An 18762-nucleotide genomic window follows, 5' to 3' on the forward strand; every position below is an offset into this window, starting at 1 on the left:
TCCTGAATTTTGACTTACTAATTTGTAGTACTACTCATATGCATGTAGCTTTCTGTTTACACCTTGTGCCACATGGTCTTCATTTTATGCCAGTAAACTGTATTTGAACTATGTGCAGCTAGCTTTGTTTAAATCAGCTTGGCAACCAGTGCAGCTGCTTTAAAAATCTCATTGTTCAAATATGTAAGAGCCAAACTCTTTTCCATTCCATTTTAAATGTTTTCATTTAGCCCTCTTCTTTTCCCCAGTTCCTTTCCTCTCACTCTATGAACTTTAAAACATAAACAAAACTTTGAGAGCAGCACATGCATCTAGGTATTAATACATTACTGCCAGTGTTTCTTCTTTATGCTGTAAGCAAGGGCGCTTAGGTGTTGTTATTTCTTTAACTTATGCTTGAATTTGAAAAAATTGTTTCTGGCCTTCTTCATGGCCTCCTTGTAATAAGTAGGAGTTTTATACATAGATTATTTTCAGCATATGGGCACTGAATTAGGACAGTCCTCATCTCATTGCTTGGCCCTTCAAGCAACGTAGCTAAAAGGTGCTGTTATTTTATTTAGTACTACCAACTTCAAGTGATTCAGTATCTTGCTTTCTGAACCAAGGTATATTTATAGTTCATTTCTGGGTTTTTATACCCAAGGAAGATTTTGCATTTCAGTACTAAATCTGCTTCATTTAAAAACTTTTTGAAAAGCAACAGCTAGAATATGCTCCCAGTCTTAAAATAAATGCCTGATTTAAAGCAAATGGGTTATTATGCTGAAGTATATAAAGTTTTATATTCTTTCAGAAATGGTATTATTTTTATTTGCTAGTGTTTTTTTTAACCTTTTAAGAGGGCTGTAACAGTTGCTGCTAGTATTTTGTTAGGGTTCCACCAGTATTTAGTTTTCACATCATTCTAATGTATAGTTTCAAGTCTTACTAGACAATCTGAATTCCACTACATTTCTGTTTGGCTCCAACATTCCATTTTAGCTTGACCAGTCTAATTTAACATGTGTCTGTTGGAGGTTATTAATGTTACTTGTACAATGCTGTCACTGTGTGACATCCATATGAATTTTGGTGTATATCACATTGCATTCAATCAGCTGTGATTATGCTTAGAAATACTATAGTAACTAGACGCAGCGTGAATTTTTTCCATTAACAGTAAGTCAGTGGCTTAAATGTGATTATGGTCCTGCAAGGTGATACTTGCTAAAATATCTAAACTTTTTTTTGTAACTGAATCATTTTTTAAAAATTTATAAAGCTGGAAATGATCAAATGCTGTCTTTTTCATTGTCAACAGTAGTGTGTCATTTTATGTATGTTCCTAATGCTTATGGAACTCTCCCAAAATAAAGTTATTCAAAAAGAGCAAATATACCAATGTGTTTTCTTTATCCAGTCTTTATTTTAGGACATTTCCTTACATTGAAGTATGAATTATTTGAAATATTGGCTGCATTTGCACATAAGTAAATTCATAATTAAGTATATCTTTAGTCAAATTTATTTAAACCAAAAAAATTGTTTTAATAGTAAAATATACTTTCTGCTCAACCATATAACAAGAATAGGAACAAGGAGATGACATCTTCTGGTTATGAATTAAGTTGACATAACAGTGCTACACCTCGTCCAATCCAGTGCTCCTTGGGCTGATCAGAGGGAAGAGTCATGGCAATCACAAAATTCGTAGAATGGCCAGTTGTGGATAATGTTCCTCTCCGCTCACTTGTCTTATACAATGGAGCAACATAACTTGGTCTTTTTGGTATATCTAACTTCTTACAGGGCTTTAGCCACATCTGGAAGAAAAGTACATAATACCTTTTTAAGTCAAGGTTGTTATACTGTATATATTTGAGCCTACTATGGTATTCTCAGAGTGAGGCCCAAATAGGTTTTATTTTTGTCAGTGTTGCTGCCATTGCTCAAAACATTTTTTTTTAGAGCTCTTATAACTAGCTTTAGAACCAGTAGGAAAAATAGCTTTTACCTACTTTGTCAAAAAGCACATTACCCAACTTGTCCCCTCTCCTCCATACTTACCTGGGGATGACTTTTGGTGCGTAGAATTACAAAAATAAAAAATCAGATATAACTTCAAAGGTGAGAATTGATACTCAGAATCATGTGCCTTATTAATTGAAAGCCAATCCCCATAAATTCTGGAGATTTTTATCAACAGCTGTTTAACACCTTTCCAGTTTAGGAGACTATTTTAAAGAAGATATTATGTACATTTTGCTATCTGTTTAAAGTGCAGTTGCAGTCCTTTATAACTGCAGTATGCCCACATTTTTTTAGTCATTAACCGAGTTCCCAGAATTTGAAGCATACAATTTATTGTTGAATCTCACCAATCTTAAAAATAAGATTTTGAGGCAATCTGACCTTTGAATATAATAGGGAAAAACAAACTATGGTCATAAAGCTGTTTTAGAATCCAATTAATTCATTTTTCTAGTAGTAGCAATGATAGCAATCATTGAGGATGATTGAGGTGATTGATAGGACTTGACTGCCCCACTGTTCAAAGCCCTCTTTTAGGTTTCTCAGGTCAAAACAAATTTTATGCAGGAGCAGGTTTTTCTATCTCCTTCACATAACTGTGGAATCCACAAAGCAGTTTTGCAGATATTAACCGCAATATAAGACTCAATACTCTCAACTTGGATGTATTTCATTTCAATGCAAGAGTGGATTTTTCTAATGAGAACATCTATTTATGAACTAGCTGACTTCCTTATCCAGGAGAGTCATTGCCCATTTATAAATAAATTTCTTCTACTCACTGCAAGCTAAAGTTTCCATGTGAAATTAAAAAAAAAAAAAAAAAAAAAAAGTCAACTCCTGAAATTGCAAACATATATTTATTGCCCTTGTGACTTTTAATTTGGGTTTCATTTTCAACTTTCTTTGCCCACAGTATCTAAGCTCATGTGGCAGGTTTCTTGCAATTGGCTGTCAGCCGAGCCCTCACTGTACCTGTTATAGCTGCTCAAAGGACTTTTTACCTGTTTTTGAGCTACCCCCAGATCCCACAGCCTGTATTTTATCGCGCCATCGTAGACTTGCCCTTTAAATTGTGTGAAAGTCTCTCTAGCCGCTTTCTCATGATTCAGTAACAGATGGAAACAATTATACTTATGTAGCTTAATCTGCACATGCTGAAGATAGGTGCCTAGAAAATGTAGCTTTTTACGAAGATGGTTTTCATATAGTAATCTTTTAATCAGCAAGTTTCACATATTTAGGTCAATGATATGTAAGAAAAAATACATAGTAAACACAAGGGTACTTGGAAAAAGTTCATGGAAAAATTCACTTGAAAGATAATATGAATCTTCCACGAACTTTTTGAAATACCCTCATATACACATGCAGGGGGTACTTTATATATATAAGATATGTTTTATAAAATATGGAACTGTATTCTATGCTTTAAAAATATAAAATAGCCCCTAATAGCCAACCCCCGCCCCCCAACATATATATCATTAAAAAATACCAACCACAGGCACTGTATCATAAAGAATTTTGGGGTGCGATTCTGCAAGTTTCCTGATCTTTCTATTCCAGGAAGCTCCATCCAGAAATAATCCATGAATGAAAACACCTTAAATATAAGAGAAACAGGTTAATATAACAATGAGTTCTGAATCTTAAATTCTTACAAGAGACTACTATGCAGATGATTCTAGGTTAGTATCACCTAAGACTTGTTCTAAAACAAAAGCAATCTCCCAAGTGTTTTAACATCCATATTTCAATAACATCTATACTTTGCCTAATGAAGTAATGCAATAGTAAAATTAGGTGTGGAAGATAAAAGAAAAGGAGTTTTAAATTAGCCTATGGGAGGTCTTCAGTGTGTGTGAATGTTATCAGATTTATATTTCTAATTGACAATGATTATAATATGTAGACAGAAGCCATGAAATCTGCAAAAAGTTCTTAATGTTATTTTATAGGGCTAGGCAGCATATGAACAAAATGCCCTTCTGCAGATCTCTAATGTTGTGAGAGTTAAATTTCTCCTCCTCTTTTAGAATTTATTCCCATTGCCAAGAACTCTTAGTCTGAATGATGAAAAGACACAGAGATGAACTTTCTAGAATGTAATGTCATATACTAACAGCTGAAAAAGAGCACAAATTAGGAAATCAATAAAACGCAGGTCACATTCTCTGGCTATACATGTCTGTAAAGCATCATTGATTGAATATAGGTATCTGCACATAAAAATACTCGTTAGTGTTGCACAGATGTCAAGAGAAGCAATGTGAAACTTAAGAGTGAGGTTTTTAGGCTGGCTGGTTAGCTCAGTTGGTTAGGACGTAGTGTTGGTGAATGGGTCAGATGCTCATGCTGGCCAGCTGCGAAAATAAATAAATTATCCTTCCTTTCAGGAAAGACCAGGTTTTTGTTCCTAATTTGCTTGGTGACCTCCAGCAATTGATTTAACCTCAGAACCTGTTTTCTTATTTGAAAAACAACCTGGAAAACATAAGACAATAATGCCTGCTTTGTTTACCTTGCAGTTGTTAGAATCAAATCAGCTAGTATAGGTGAAAGTACTTTGTGTAGTATTACATAAAAATTCACTGGAGCAGTGCTGTCCAATAGGATTTTTTGCAATGATGGAAATATTCTGCATCTGTGCTGTCCAATATGGTATCCACTAGCTACATGTGGCTATCGAACACTTGAAACATGACTAGTGCGAAGGAGGGACTGAATTTTAAATTTTATATTAATTACAGTTAAATTTAAACAGCTGCATGTGGATAGTTTAGTGGTGTATGTTGGGAGGAAGACTTACTGTTTCTCCCTTCTGCGTTTTAACTGATGGAAAAAATAAGTTGGAATAAAATATCAGTTTTATTAGTTGGCAAAAAACTTGTCCAATAACTGCCAAAGTTTAACTCTGGTAAAGCTGATTGGAAAATTCACCTTGAGCCTGGGGCAATGTAGGGGGCAGATCTACATGAGGAAAGAGATGGATCTGCAGAGCACGTCCCACATGCTGGGGCAAATTACTTCACCTTTCTGAGCCTTAGTTTCCACCTCTGTGTAATGGGAATAATAGTACTATCTGTACCATAGGATTATTGTGAGGACTGAATGTAAAGAGCTGAGCAGTATCTGGAACCCAGCAATGGCACAGAGCAACTCCATGGCAACTGTCCCCTGCCCTTCTCCTGATTTGCCTTTACCCAACTTAAACACTCCTTTCCCCCTTCCAAATACTTAGTTTGAACCAAATTATTTTTCCTTCTTGGTATGTTGCTAAATCTATCTAGCTATATTTTGAATTTTATGAGGGCAGGAGTTCAAACTATTTATTAGTATCTGCATGGCATGTAGTATAGTGAGCTGTACAGAGAAGGAAGTTTTTTTTTTTTTTTTAAAGCTCATATGATTAAGAAACAGACAAGCTAAACAACTTTAGCAGAAGGTTGTTAAATTTTTTCAGGCATTCAGCAATTTGCCCGTTCTGAGTGTGTTAAGAATAAAGGGATTCTGATCAAACAGCCAGATTAATAATGGGGTAGGCAGCTGTGGCTGGGGGAAAAAAAAGATCTAAAATATCACATATTCCAGTGATCCTTTTCTCCTTGCATTTATTGTTCTTAAATGCATTTCTGCAATAAAGCTGTTTAAGTGAAGTATTAAGGATTAGTATAAAAGGTAGCTAAAAAGGTTGGGTTACGTTCTGTGAACTTGTAGTAGGTTAAAGCAGCATGATTTTTAGAATTTCTACAGCAGTACATGTGGGCCTATTATGTGCCAGACACGAAGGCACTAAGGAGAGAATTGGAAGACAGACAAGGTCACCGCTCTCTTGGCATTTGCATTGTAATGGGAGAGAGACAATAAAGAAGGAAACACATAAAATAGTGTGACTAATGCTTTGAAGGTAATAAGCATTATTACCTTCAAAGGTAAGAGAGGATAACAGGTGGAGTGGAGGTTTCAATAGACAGAATGTTTATGCAAGGTCTTTCTGACGACCTCTAACTTAAGCTGAGACCTGAAAGCTGAAAAGTGTGCACCATGCTGTCTGGGTTTAGGAATAACATGTATAAAGATCCCAAGTAGAGCAGAGCTTGAGGCATTCCAGGAACTTCAGAAGGTCAGTGTGATTTGACCATAGTGGCACATGATGAGCTTGTACCTGAGGAACTCATGCATTGAGCAGCAGCTAGATCACACCTGGCCTCACAGTCACGGTAAAGGGTCTGGATTTTAATCAAACTACAAAGGGAAAAAATAACTTATTTAGTTGTCTTAATTTTGAATGGAGGATAAGGGCTTACATGACATGTTTACATTTTTAAAAAATTTCCGTGTCTTCTGTATAAATTTAGGATTATACGTGGGTAATGACAATAGTAGGGAGATAAGACAAGAGGCTAGAGCAGAAGTCTAGATAAAAATGGTGGTGGTGTAGAGGTAGAGATAGCCCCCAACCTTTTTGGGTAAACAATACCAGGTACTTAGGACTTTCTGCTACCAGGTGCTTGAGACTTTCCGTTATCAGAAGATAAGGACTTTCCATTGCCAGGGGGAAGGGACTTTCCAAAGAGCCCAAAGTTCACCAAGTTCCAGGAAGGGCCTAACCGAAAAAGGGGTGGGCTATTGGTCAATTCCCCAGTTCCTCGTATGTGTACCACCCCACTGAAGACCACCAACGAAATTAAAAGTCACCTCAGATGACCAATAAGCTGTGTACAACTCATCCTGTTGCCAAAGTCTGCCTACCAAACTGAATAAAAAGTGCTTGTGTTAAGAGCTCGGGGCCTCTTCTGTCCTGAAGATGGAGCGACCCCAGCATGCTGGAATAAAAAAACCTCTTGCTTGATTGCAGCGATCTCTGTCTCCTGGTCTTTGCGAGATGAGCCTTCCCAACAAGTAAGATTCGCGCTTTCGGGCCAGTCTTACAGTGGCAGCAGGACCATAGGCGAGCAACTGCATGTTATGTGAGCAGATGAAGGAGCAGAAGAATGAAGAATTCATGGCTGGCTGGTGGTGCCATTTATTGAAATTAATTGTTTTACATATCCAGGAGATGGCAAAGTGGAGATGTCAGATTGGCTGTTGGATATAGAGGTCTGGATCATAGAGGAAAGATCTAGATTGGAGATTTACATCTGGAGGACATCAGCAAGGAAATAATGATTAAAGACAAAAAAAAAAAAAAAGGATGGGGTCACTTGGGGAGAGGATACAATTAGAAAAAAGGAAAAGTCCCAGGACCGAGTCCTTGGAAACTCCGGAATTTAGAGGAGCATAAGTCAGCAAAGAAGCATGAATGTGGCCAGTGAGAAAAGGAAAATCAGGAGAGGATGATGTCCTGGAAACAAAGGGAGAAGAATGTCTCTAGAAAGATGAAGTTGGCAGCTGGTGAAAATTGCTAAGAGGTTAAGATGAAGACAGAAGAGAATTCATGGGATATGTCAACATGGAAGTCACTGGTACACTCTGGACAGAACAGCATCAGTTGATTGGAAAGGATGAAGGGTAAACAGGAAATAGGAAGTAAGAACCTGGAGACAGCGTGTAAAGACCATTTTGGGGGGAAATTTTGCTATAAAGGAGAGCAGAGAAATGGGACAGTAGCTGAGGGGATGTGGATGTTAGAACAATTGGAATCACTTCTTCATTTGTTTTAAGACTTAGATATTCCAGAGCATGTTGTATGTTGATAGGAATTATCCAGTACTGAAAGAGATACTGTTGATTCTGGAAAGACAGGCACAATTAAAGGAAAAAGCCCTTGAGAAGGAAAGAGAAAATGGGATCTGGATTCTCAGAGGGTGCAGATGTGGACAGATTTAGATTTGATGGTGCTAAAAGCTCTCTTCTGATAGCTTTTTTGTGTTTTCAATGAAGGATGACGTGAGAGGGGGCAGAGAGAAAGGCAAAGAGGGCATAAGTGATCATTCTGAGTGTGGGAAGGCATATTTCTCAAGGAATAGTAGCAGGATTGCTTCATAATGTTACAAACTTCCTTGAGATTTATGACAATCAATTTAAAGTAAAACTGCTCGGCACAGTATTGTGATTATCATACACCTTTGTGATTACATGTACAGTTATTAGTATCCCCCACCAGAGTATAAATTTGTTGGGAGACAAGATTCTAAGTTGTTCCCTGTTTATATCCCCAGTGCCTAATTGAGTGAGGCAGTGAGTTCATTACTGAAGTAGAGTTGTCCTTGACACAGTTAAAGCAGTACATATTAATAGATATATAGAGATTAATGTCATTAAAGACAGCACCATTTTGGTAAAATTCAGGAATCTATAGCATTTTAAAATCAATACTTTTTAAAAATAGTGGCCCTTGTCCACTAAATTTGAAATAAAACATCAGAGTAAGTCACAAAGTATTAAAAAAAAATCAATTAAGAAAATAAAGATTTCCTCACAATCATTCTCTTTTTTTAATGCACATTTTTAGTTTTAATAGAAATAGGTAAAAATTCTCCAGAGGGGTTATACAAATTTACATTCCTATCAGCAGTGAATAGCAACTACTCTTTTTTTTTTTTTAAGTGACAATCCTTCAATCACACAAAAATTGTTCCCATTAGCTGTAAGTTTTGGAAGGATGTAGAAGGGGTCTTCAAAAAGTTCATGGAAAGATTTGTATTATCTTTTAATTCCATTTTTCTGCAAACTTTTTGAAGTACCCTCATATATAACAGGAAAGAATGCATATTTTAGGAGTCTGCAAAGGTATACTCTTCGAAGGACCAGGAAAACCCTCCATTTTTTCAATACTCTACCATCTTGATTCCCCAAGGCCAACATAAGATTATGGTTGACTATTCCATGTATTGTTAATTTGATTACTTCCTTCTTAATTTATTAGAAATAATTCTAAATTTAAAATTTTTGAAAAAAAACATTACAAGAGACATATACTCTTTATCCGGATTCACCTCTATAACTGCTATCATTTTCTTCCCCCATTTGCTTTATCGTCCTCTCTCTCTCACACACACACACACACTGGCTCACTCATTTGATCTCTGTCTCTCCATGAATTTTTTTCTCAACCATTTGAGGATTGAGAAACTCTCATGATGATTACTTTTTTAACAGCTGAAGAAAGTAAGCAAGAACATTAAATTTTTGTTCAGTGCCCAGCTCATTCTGTCACTGCACTTACCATCTTCAGGAGGAGTCTTATATTCTTTGTCTTCCATCACTTCATAGTCAAACCCAAGCAGATCAATGGGAATCGTGTATTTCCTGGCATAGTTCTGCTGGGCACCAGTCAGGAAGGCTTGTGTGAAGAAGAAGCCAGAAAGCCAGAAGACTGCAGGCGGGCCGACCTCGTACCATTGCTGTGATGCCAAAACACAAGTGTCCTCACAGGAGAGTCTTTCAACTTTCGAATAAACATTGCTTAATAAAATTTGTCCGAAGATCCCCTTATGATCTATTGTTTTATTTTGTTTGGTTTGGTTTGGTGGCTGGCAGGTACGGGGCTGAGCTCTAACCAACTGAGCTAACCGGCCAGTTATCTTGTTATCTTTTGGGCAAACTAATAAGTGAGCTCTGAGGAATAACAAACCACACTCTCAAAGTTTTAAAAAATAAGTAGCATAATCAATGTTTGTTCTGGCTTTAATTTCATATCTATTACATCAGCTTGGGAATTACAATTTTCATGTATGTAGGTCTAAATGTCTGTTTCATACATGCTCAATGGTTACTCCAGAAAAGCTCCATATAATAGTGAACATCTAATATACATTGTTGCACAATAGATCATGTTATATGGTTGAATAAAAGAGATCCTCATAAAGTCTGGTCAGATGGTAATGTCTTTTCACTTTTTTTCTCTCTAATTAGTCATTAGTACCCATTAGAATATTCCTTTGGAAATATTTTCTTCTACTTCACTAAAATACAATGAAATCCAACATGTGGGAACACAATATTGTACATGGAACTCCTAGAAGAAGTAGGGTAGTGAGAAGTTAAGGTCCTTAGAAATACCAAAGTACCTTAATTTTCAGTTCATATTATGGATTCTAATGATGAGCTAGTTGAATAATGACTTTAACTAAATTATAAATTATAGAAGCCAGTTTGAAGAAATGAATTTGAAAAGCTTTTCCCTATGAGAGCCCAAGGTAGACCCCCATCTTTCAAGAACAATTTTAATTCCTTAGTTTCGACTCTAGTACAACAGACAGCCTATACTATGAAAAGGGAGTTGTCATTTTATCCCTACAGAAATTTCCTCAGTTTTGATGCAATATATACAGTATTTAGGAAATTAAACAATACTTCTAATGAATATAATTGTTAATAAGAACATGGTTTAGCACTGGTATTACAAGATAATTAGGAAGTAGGCTTCAGCCCACTGAACATTTCCGAGACAAGTTAGCCATTGAGGTCATTACCATCTTGGGCTGAACAAGCAATCTAGTCATTTCATAACGTATAAGACTGCTGGGCAATGAAGAAACAATGCTCTTCACAAGAAGCTTGTTTGGCTTTCTGAAATGCTTTGCTATAGGGGTCTATTTTAATGTTACATATTTAATGAAAAAATCAACATAGCCAGATGTTTTCTGCCTTCAAATGTCATTGACTGGAACATCTGACTTCCCTGAACATGGACATCTACTCCTGAAGAATCTACCTCCAATATTGGTAATTTGATGGCTCAGTGTTAACAGTTACATATTGTATATGAAATATTAAGTAGTGATCATTTGTGCTTGGGATGCACAGAAAAACTAGAAAGTAATTAATACTCATCACATTAGGCATTCTGATGAAGAAAATGAAACCAGAAGAAAATTAACAATCTATGACCATTTGGATGAACTCACCTGCAAGAATTTTAGCCTTGAAAGGAAGTCATTCACATAGCTACCAAGTGGTTTAAGGCTTGGGTAGGATTTATTCATCCACATTCCTGGGATTTTGACATTCAAAATGCTGCTAACTACTTCTTCAAGATCTGTAGACATCACTACAAGCCCCTGAAACACATTTAACCTAAGTTAACATGATAGTATAGATTGTAAACAGCCCCCTTTTAAATACCTCCTTCAAAATAATCCTTTGTTTACAATTGTGATTACTTAAGGTTGAGTCATATAGTAAAAAAGAGAGAAAGTGAAGATTTTTGCTTTTGCTCACAACTAAGCCATGGAATCTTTGAACTATTCCTTAGAAAAATATTAACAGCTTTAATCTAACTAAATTTTAATGAAAATTCTTCTTAATCAGTACTTGACTACTCACTAGTTATTAAATCACAGCCTAACTTCAACATAGTTTATCTGTCTATTCAATGGACAAGTAATGTATCTCCATCCTGCCTTCCTAAAAGGATGGTGATGAATGTAAAGTTAGAAAAATTACATGAAATGCTTTGAAAAGTTAAAATATCCTGGAATTTGATGGTGAATTCTAGTTAACCTTATCAAACTTTGAATCACTAATGCACAAATGTTAAAACTTTGAGGCCACTGAAGATTCCTGCCTGTTTTTTCTTATAATTAGACTAGTTGCTATTGTCATTTCTGTTTTTCTTATAGTTGAAAATATTATTTCAACTAACATATGGAGAAGATTTTGAATTAAATTTGATGAACTAAGCCACATGTTATTTGCTGCCTCCTCAAAACCCCACAAAACAACAGTAATTTATTTTTTTAAAGGCATAAGCCCACAAGTGCAGAAAAAATAGGGAAAGAGACAATGAAAACACAAGTGTTGGGAGCTAGAAAGTATATGGACTGCTGGTGGTTGACTAAGTAGTCAGGAGAAATCTAATCCTAAGCTGGCAGAGGGGAAAGCTAAAAATCAGATATACATTGCAGAATACTCCCAAAATTTTGGGAATTTATGGCCCTAGATACTTCTGAAAGTGAGGAGTGGAGGGTGATGTTCAAAGAATTGTTGAAACCTGCTTCAAAAACAAATTTCTAGATCTTCTCCCCCAAAACTGCACATTGCCTACCTTGAATGTAACCTGGAAAGGAAAATGCAAAATCCATGGAGTAGGGAATGCCAGACCCAGTTGAGGTCAGAGTTACCATACTAAAATAAAGGGGGTTAAGTGAATGCACGGATATTGGATGCTGAGAATTCTGAGGCCTCTTTTCCCTTTTAGCTCAAAGAATGCTGGAAGCCAGCCTTTGTCTTCCAGGAAGAAGACAGGAAGAACCAGGTCAAGCAGAAACACATAATACTACTCAGTGTTTCTTAGCCAAACAGCCCAGCCAGATTACACTGCAGTGAAGACCACAGTCAACAATAACCAGCATTCTTATAATGTCCACTCAACTTGATAATGCCCCATTCATAAATATAAGCAGATAGCCAAAAAATTATCAGACCCCAGAGGAAGGCTTCTAACACAAAAAAAGGAGTTTTTTGATTATGCATTTAATTTTTAAACACATATAGGATTATTCATATTTTCTATTTCTTCTTGTGTCAATTTGGTAGCTAATATTTTCCCAAGAATTTGTTCATTTCATGTAGATTTTTCAAATCTGTTGGCATATAGTTTTCATGAGATCATCTTCAGACCTCTTAGACTACAGTATCTATTGTAATGGGCTCCTTTCCATTATTGATATTAGTTTTTTCTCTCTTTTTCTTGAGCACTATTATTAGTCTTTTAAAATAAGGACCATTGGCTTTGTTGAGTATCTCTATTACATATTTGTTTTCTATTTCATTAATTTCTGCTTTTATTTCATTAGGCTTTTTGCTTTTCTAACATACATACAGACTGAGTATCCCTAATCCAAAAATCTGAAATCTCAAATGCTCCAAAATTCAAATCTTTTTGAGAGCTGAAATTAAAGTCAAAGGAAATGTTCATTGGAGCATTTCAGATTTTGGATTTTTGGATTAGGGATACTGAACCAGTTAGTATAATGCAAATATTCCAAAATCTGAAAAATTCTGAAATCTGAAACACTTCTGGTCCCAAGCATTTTGGATAAGGGATACTCAACCTATATTTGAAGCTGCATAACCCAATTTTTGATATGTTGTTTGTTCATTGTAATTTAATGTAAATCATTTACAAATTTCCATTTAAATTTTTTCTTTAAATTGTGGGTTATTAAGAAGTGTTTTATTCAATTTTCTAATATATGAAAACGTTGCAATGTCTTTTTCATTTCTATCATAATTCCACTGTGATCAGAGAATGTACTGTGGTAATCTCAAACTTTTTAATTTATGGAGAATTGTTTTATGGTTTTCCATATGGTCAATATTTGTAAATGCTCTATGTGAATTTGAAAAAAACAAAAACAAAAAAACCCACATACTATACTCTCAGAGTCACTGTTCAATTTACACCAATTAGGTTAGTTTGTTAATGAAATTGTTCAATACTTTTATACCTTTACTACTACTCCTCCCTCCCCATCTTTCTCCTCCTCTTCCTCCTTCTTTTGGTTTTAGCTTTCTAAATTATTTCTCCTAATCTAAGTATACAGGATATCCTTTTTCTCATTAAATAATTCACTTATTTTCTTATTAATCCTTTAGTTAAATAATTCACTTATTTTCAATCTTTTTTGTTTAATAATTAAATAAAAAATAATTAAACAAAGTTAATAATCTGAGCTTTCTTGAGCATACATTTAATTGTGCCTCATAGATTATAATATGCAATTTCTTTTGTTTATTGTTTTACTTTTTAAAAACTGCAAACTAGATTTTTTTGATTTAAAAAATAACACAGGAATTTTGTAAAATGAATGGTCTGTATTCTTAAAAAATGTCAGTGTCACAAAAAACAAAAAAGGCTGAGAAACTGTTACAGAATAAATAAGAGTAGAGACATGGCAACTGAATGTAATATTCGATCCTGGCCTGGAACCTGTACCAGAAAAAAATATTGCTATAAGATACATAATTAGAAAATTGACAAAATTGGAATTTTTGATTGCTGATTAGATAAGAATATTCTAGTAACATTTTTATTCTTGAATTTGATAACTGTAGGGTAATATAAAATAACATCCTTGTTTTTAGGAAGTAGACCTTGAAGTATAAAGTGATAAAGGCGTACAAAGTAAGCAAGCACTATTCTCAAATACTTCAGAAAGAAATTTATACATAGTTATGCATATATGTATACATGTATATGAAAAGAAAGAATGATAAAGCAAATGTGGCAAATTCAGGAGAATATAATATTATTGAGCATATGCACATTTTTTTAAAATTCCAAATTGGGTCATAAAATACATAAAGTTAAATACATTCCTTTTTTATCAATTATCAATATGTCCTGGCATTTTTCCACATCAGCAACTATAAATCTACCTCATTCTTTTTATTGATGGGCATTCCATTGTGTATATTATAATAATCACTGAACAATAAATATTTAGATTAATTTTAATCATTTGCTATTAAAATAATATATTGCTGACCATCCTGTGCCTATAACTCTGCATACATGTGTGTGTATAAATATATATTTAAGATGAAGGAGATTTCACTTGATATATTTCGACTGCTATAACCAAATTGTACTCCAAAGAGGTTGCACCAACTTACATTTCCAATAACATGAGAATTCCTAATGACTAACCCCCTCACCGACAAGTGACACTATTAAATATTTACATATTTGCTAGAATACTGGGTATACTGCATGTCCTCACTTGTAAATGGGAGCTAAGAATGACAGAGAGAGAGAGAAAAAGAAAGAAAAGGAAAAAGAAGGAAGGAAGGAAGGAAGGAAGGAAGGAAGGAAGGAAGGAAGGAAGGAAGGAAGGAAGGAAGGAAGGAAGGAATAAAAATGAAAAACCACAATAATATGTTGAACTTTCAGAAGAAGAGAACAGAGGTGGGAAACAGGGAGGGGAAGGGGGGTTAGTGAGAAATTATGTAATGGACACAAAGAATGATTATGCTTTGTAATGACGAACGTGCTAACAATACTGATTTGATCATGACATGTTATACACAATGCTGACAGTTAACTTTGTACCCCATAAATATCTATAAGCAAGTATGTTTCAAGTGTGAAATTTAAAAAATCTTTTAATTGAATCTTGTTAATATTTGTATGTTTTAAATCGACATTTTTACAATATTGAATTTTTGGTAATACAAGAATAAGATATATATTTCCATTTATCTACTTTTCTTTGTTTCTTAGTAGAACTTTGATTTTTTTTTTAAAGGGCAGATTCAACATGTTCCATTGTTAAACTTACTGTAGTTATTTGCCTTTTATGTAACTGTAAGAAACAGGTTTTATTCTATGTATTTTGCAAATAGTTACTGTATATATATTGGATATTGTCATTTTTATGGTAGTAATTTTTAAGAATATATCTGGTTTCAGTATTATACTAGAGAATGTGACATGTAATTTTCCCAGTTAGACTGGGTGGGTCATTTCACTGGGACATTGAGAAAAGAGATGAGTCCAGTATATGGATTGACACTGCCACATTGGTCACAAAGATCATCTCAAGTTAGGTTTGTCAAATTTGAAACATTTTCTTCCCCAAATTAGGGAAACATGAAGAGAATGATGAAAGAATATTATGAGAAAGGAAATTATAAGTAGTTCATATGAGTTTAGTGGTTGGGTGGGAGAAATTGGTGCTTCAAAGTAATCTATGCTCATCAGTATTACCAAAATATTTGAGATAACTTATAAATTTTATTTGTAACCATAATCAATATGTTGTGGACTCTGAAATTTATCTCCAGTCTTGGCCTTCCTCTTGAACTTTAAAGCATGTATCTAACAGCAATTCATCCTCTTTATTGAGTCCACCAGTCATTTCAAAACTAATATGACCACAACACAGTTCTTAATTTTCTCCCTCAAACCTGCCCCTTCCCAGAACTTCTGCTTGCTTAGACCAAACATTTAGGAGTGATCCTTGACTCCTCTCTTGCTGATACCCACATCAATTTTCAGCTAGCCTAGTAAACTCAACGATAAATCAGAAGCAACCACTTCTCCTCACCTCCAAGGCTTCTGCAAGAGCCCATCTCAGCTGGATTACTGCAATCGCGTAATTGGTCTCTGCCTGCTCTCTTGTTCTCCTACAATCCTTTCTGCAGTGGTCCTGACCATGGCTGACAACGCCATTGTGCTCCAGCCCCTGGCTGCTTCTTTCTGGTCCTGGCACTTCCTTCATGCTCACTCCACTCAGCCTTTCTTTTTGTGTCCCTGGACCATGCCATACTTGTGCTTCTCATGGCTGTCCACTTGTTATACCCTCTGCCTGAAATGCTCTTCCTTCAAATGTCCCATGGCTTCCCTTAATGTATTGAAGTCTCTGTCCAAGTGTCAGCTCCTCACAGGGGTCTGACCAACCTGCCTGAAAAGAGCTCTCACCCATCATCTCTACCCCCTCATCCTGTTTTATTTTTTTCCACAGAACTTATCACTTACTGAACTTATATATGTATTTGTTTAGTTTTTAATTGTCTCCCTTACTAAAATGAAGCTCTATGAGGACACAGGCTTTTGTCTCTCTCATTCCTTAACACTTTGTGTCTCCTTAGCATGTATCCTATCCAGCACACTATCATGATCTAGCATACTTTATACTTATTTACCCACTTATTAACTGTAACTCCCAGAATTCTATAAACTCCTCAAAGGCAGAGATTTCTTTTCTGTCCCCAGAACCAAGAACAGCACTTGCACAGTATTTGTGCCCAATAAATATTTGCTAAATAAATGAATACTATATTTAATTCAATGTTTGGGGGGGTTTTTGGTATATTTCATCTTACCTTGATTGCTTTTTGAATATTAATACATGATTCTCTTATGGTCTGCAGCAATTTATTGAACCGTCCCATCTCTTGGACAAGTACAGTGTTCATGCTCTGAGTGTAAGTTGTTGGGTATCTCCTCATTGCAGCCTCAATGTCAAAGTTGTTTGGAAGTTTACCCAAGATGTCACCAGCGACCTCATCTGCTACTTCATCTGATGATTTTGCATCAGCACCTGCTGAACGAGACTAAAGAATCCAAAGTATAACTCAAAAAACCTCATAAAGGTCTAAGAACAGCTGAATAAAAAAAAATCCTAAGGTAAATCTTTGTAAGAATGAACACTGCTCTTTTATCCGTGATTCTTCTCCATACAGAATGTATTAATGTGATGAAAACAGGCATAGGGATGGATTTTCAAGAGGAAATGATTGTTAGAGAAGAGGAAAAGGGACATGTTCAGAGGCAAGAGAGGGTCTGGAGAAAACAAATAAGCTGCAAATTTTGCTGCCTGGGTGGAGGGGGAGAAATAGATGCTGCAGACAGAGGGAGAAGAAGCATTGACATTGGGGGAGTGGCCAAGTGATGATGGGCATTAAAACCCCGAGGCAGAAAATCTGATCTTGCTTTGAGAAAGCTTGCCACAAAATGTGTTTGCTAGTAACTCTGGTGCCTACTGGTTGCCAAAAGCAGAGATATAGTTTTCCCCTCGAACAAGTAGGGCAAAGAAAATAAGCTCATCTCCTCCAAGCAGTTGAAAGAGTTATGGAGGAAAGACAGACTTTGGTGATTCACATTGAAAGCAAAGAAGGAGAATTTTAATTCAATTTTTATTTTTTATGTTTATCGTGGCACTGCGAAAATAAATCTATGTTTTCTGGAAAAATACCTTAACTCTTCAAACAAATGAGTGCGAGTGTGTGTATGTGTGTGTGCGCACGTTGAGAAAGAACAAACACTATCAGAATATAAATTAATATGTCACATTTTCTCAATTCAAAGAAATTGTGTTTAGTTTTCTCTCAGACTTCGTTTCCTTTCCAGATCTGACCTCTGTGTTATAACATCACGCTCTAATCAACTGAGCTACCCAGTCAGCCCCTACATTTCTACTTTTAATATTACCTACTACATACCATAAGATCCTATAAAGTTGCAGAATAAAATAAAATGTTGGTAAGTTTAATTATGTGTTACTAAAAAAGAGACATGCCTCTATAATAATACTTTATAATGATCCCAAAGTACTGGGTTTACAACTAAATATATAAAACAAATCAGAACAAAAAAAGAGAGTGAGCATTTGGCCAAAACAAGTGAAATACTTGTTCTAGAAATACTATTTCTATTTGTATTTTAATGGCATACAACGTAATATAAACTCATTAAAAATATTCTTATTTTCTAACAAGGTCTGTGCCTCCACAAAAAACAAATCCCAGGCCTATAGCCCTTCAAAAAATGTAAGAAAAAAAAATAGTAGCACAAATATTCCCCTTACCTATTTCTCACACACCAAAATAACATAATTGGGGTGATAGGTTTTTGAAAGTAATATTCAACTGATATTGAGAATTAAGAGCAACTGGGCACTATTTGTTCGTAACTGTTTATCTTACCTTTTTCCATTTTACCAACTTTCCTTAGAGTTTTACGAATTCTGTTTGGAATCTTCTAAGGATAATTTTCCTTTTATTAAACAATTAAAGATGTATGGAATCCATTTTCAAGGAGACATCACAGAGTTTAACTTTTTCAGAGATCCTAGACCCTATCTAGTTTTACATTTTTTAAGTTGAAACATTTTTCTATTCAAAATAGAGTGTGGTAGTTAAGCATAAGCAAAAGAGCTCCACAAAAGCAACATTCTCAACTCTGATATCTCCCTCTTTTATTTTTTCTAAGATATGTGTATATTGGTTAATACATAATATAAAAGTCTTGTCATCGTTAACTCATTCTCCAAGCTCTGTAGTTCTGGTCTCTTT

The 18762-nt window shown here is 35.2% G+C and overlaps 2 protein-coding genes across 7 annotated transcripts in view; one reads left to right on the forward strand and one right to left on the reverse strand.

Moving 5' to 3' along the window:
* SLC39A10 (solute carrier family 39 member 10) overlaps positions 1-17899 on the forward strand; it is a 118784-nt gene extending 100885 nt beyond the window's left edge. For 4 of the 6 annotated variants that reach the window (XM_063077562.1, XM_063077563.1, XM_063077564.1 and 1 more), the window contains one exon: positions 16840-17242. The gene's annotated coding sequence lies outside the window, so the exon portion shown is untranslated. Of the gene's footprint in view, positions 1-3582; positions 3606-16839; positions 17243-17818 lie in introns of those variants that run through there. The other 2 variants (XR_010021568.1, XM_063077561.1) reach the window with 2 other exon arrangements.
* The window catches only part of DNAH7 (dynein axonemal heavy chain 7), a 246362-nt gene continuing 229126 nt past the window's right edge, over positions 1527-18762 (reverse strand). Inside the window, exons 62-66 of the mRNA XM_063077559.1 lie at positions 16792-17022; positions 10869-11021; positions 9185-9362; positions 3516-3619; positions 1527-1805 (exon numbers count right to left, since the gene is read on the reverse strand). Coding sequence (XP_062933629.1) covers positions 1599-1805; positions 3516-3619; positions 9185-9362; positions 10869-11021; positions 16792-17022 — 873 coding nt within the window. The 3' untranslated portion in view covers positions 1527-1598. The remainder of the gene's footprint in view (positions 1806-3515; positions 3620-9184; positions 9363-10868; positions 11022-16791; positions 17023-18762) is intronic.

The sequence above is a fragment of the Cynocephalus volans genome, chromosome 1 (genome assembly GCF_027409185.1).
Source record: "Cynocephalus volans isolate mCynVol1 chromosome 1, mCynVol1.pri, whole genome shotgun sequence".
In the NCBI taxonomy this organism is placed as follows: Eukaryota; Metazoa; Chordata; class Mammalia; order Dermoptera; family Cynocephalidae; genus Cynocephalus; species Cynocephalus volans.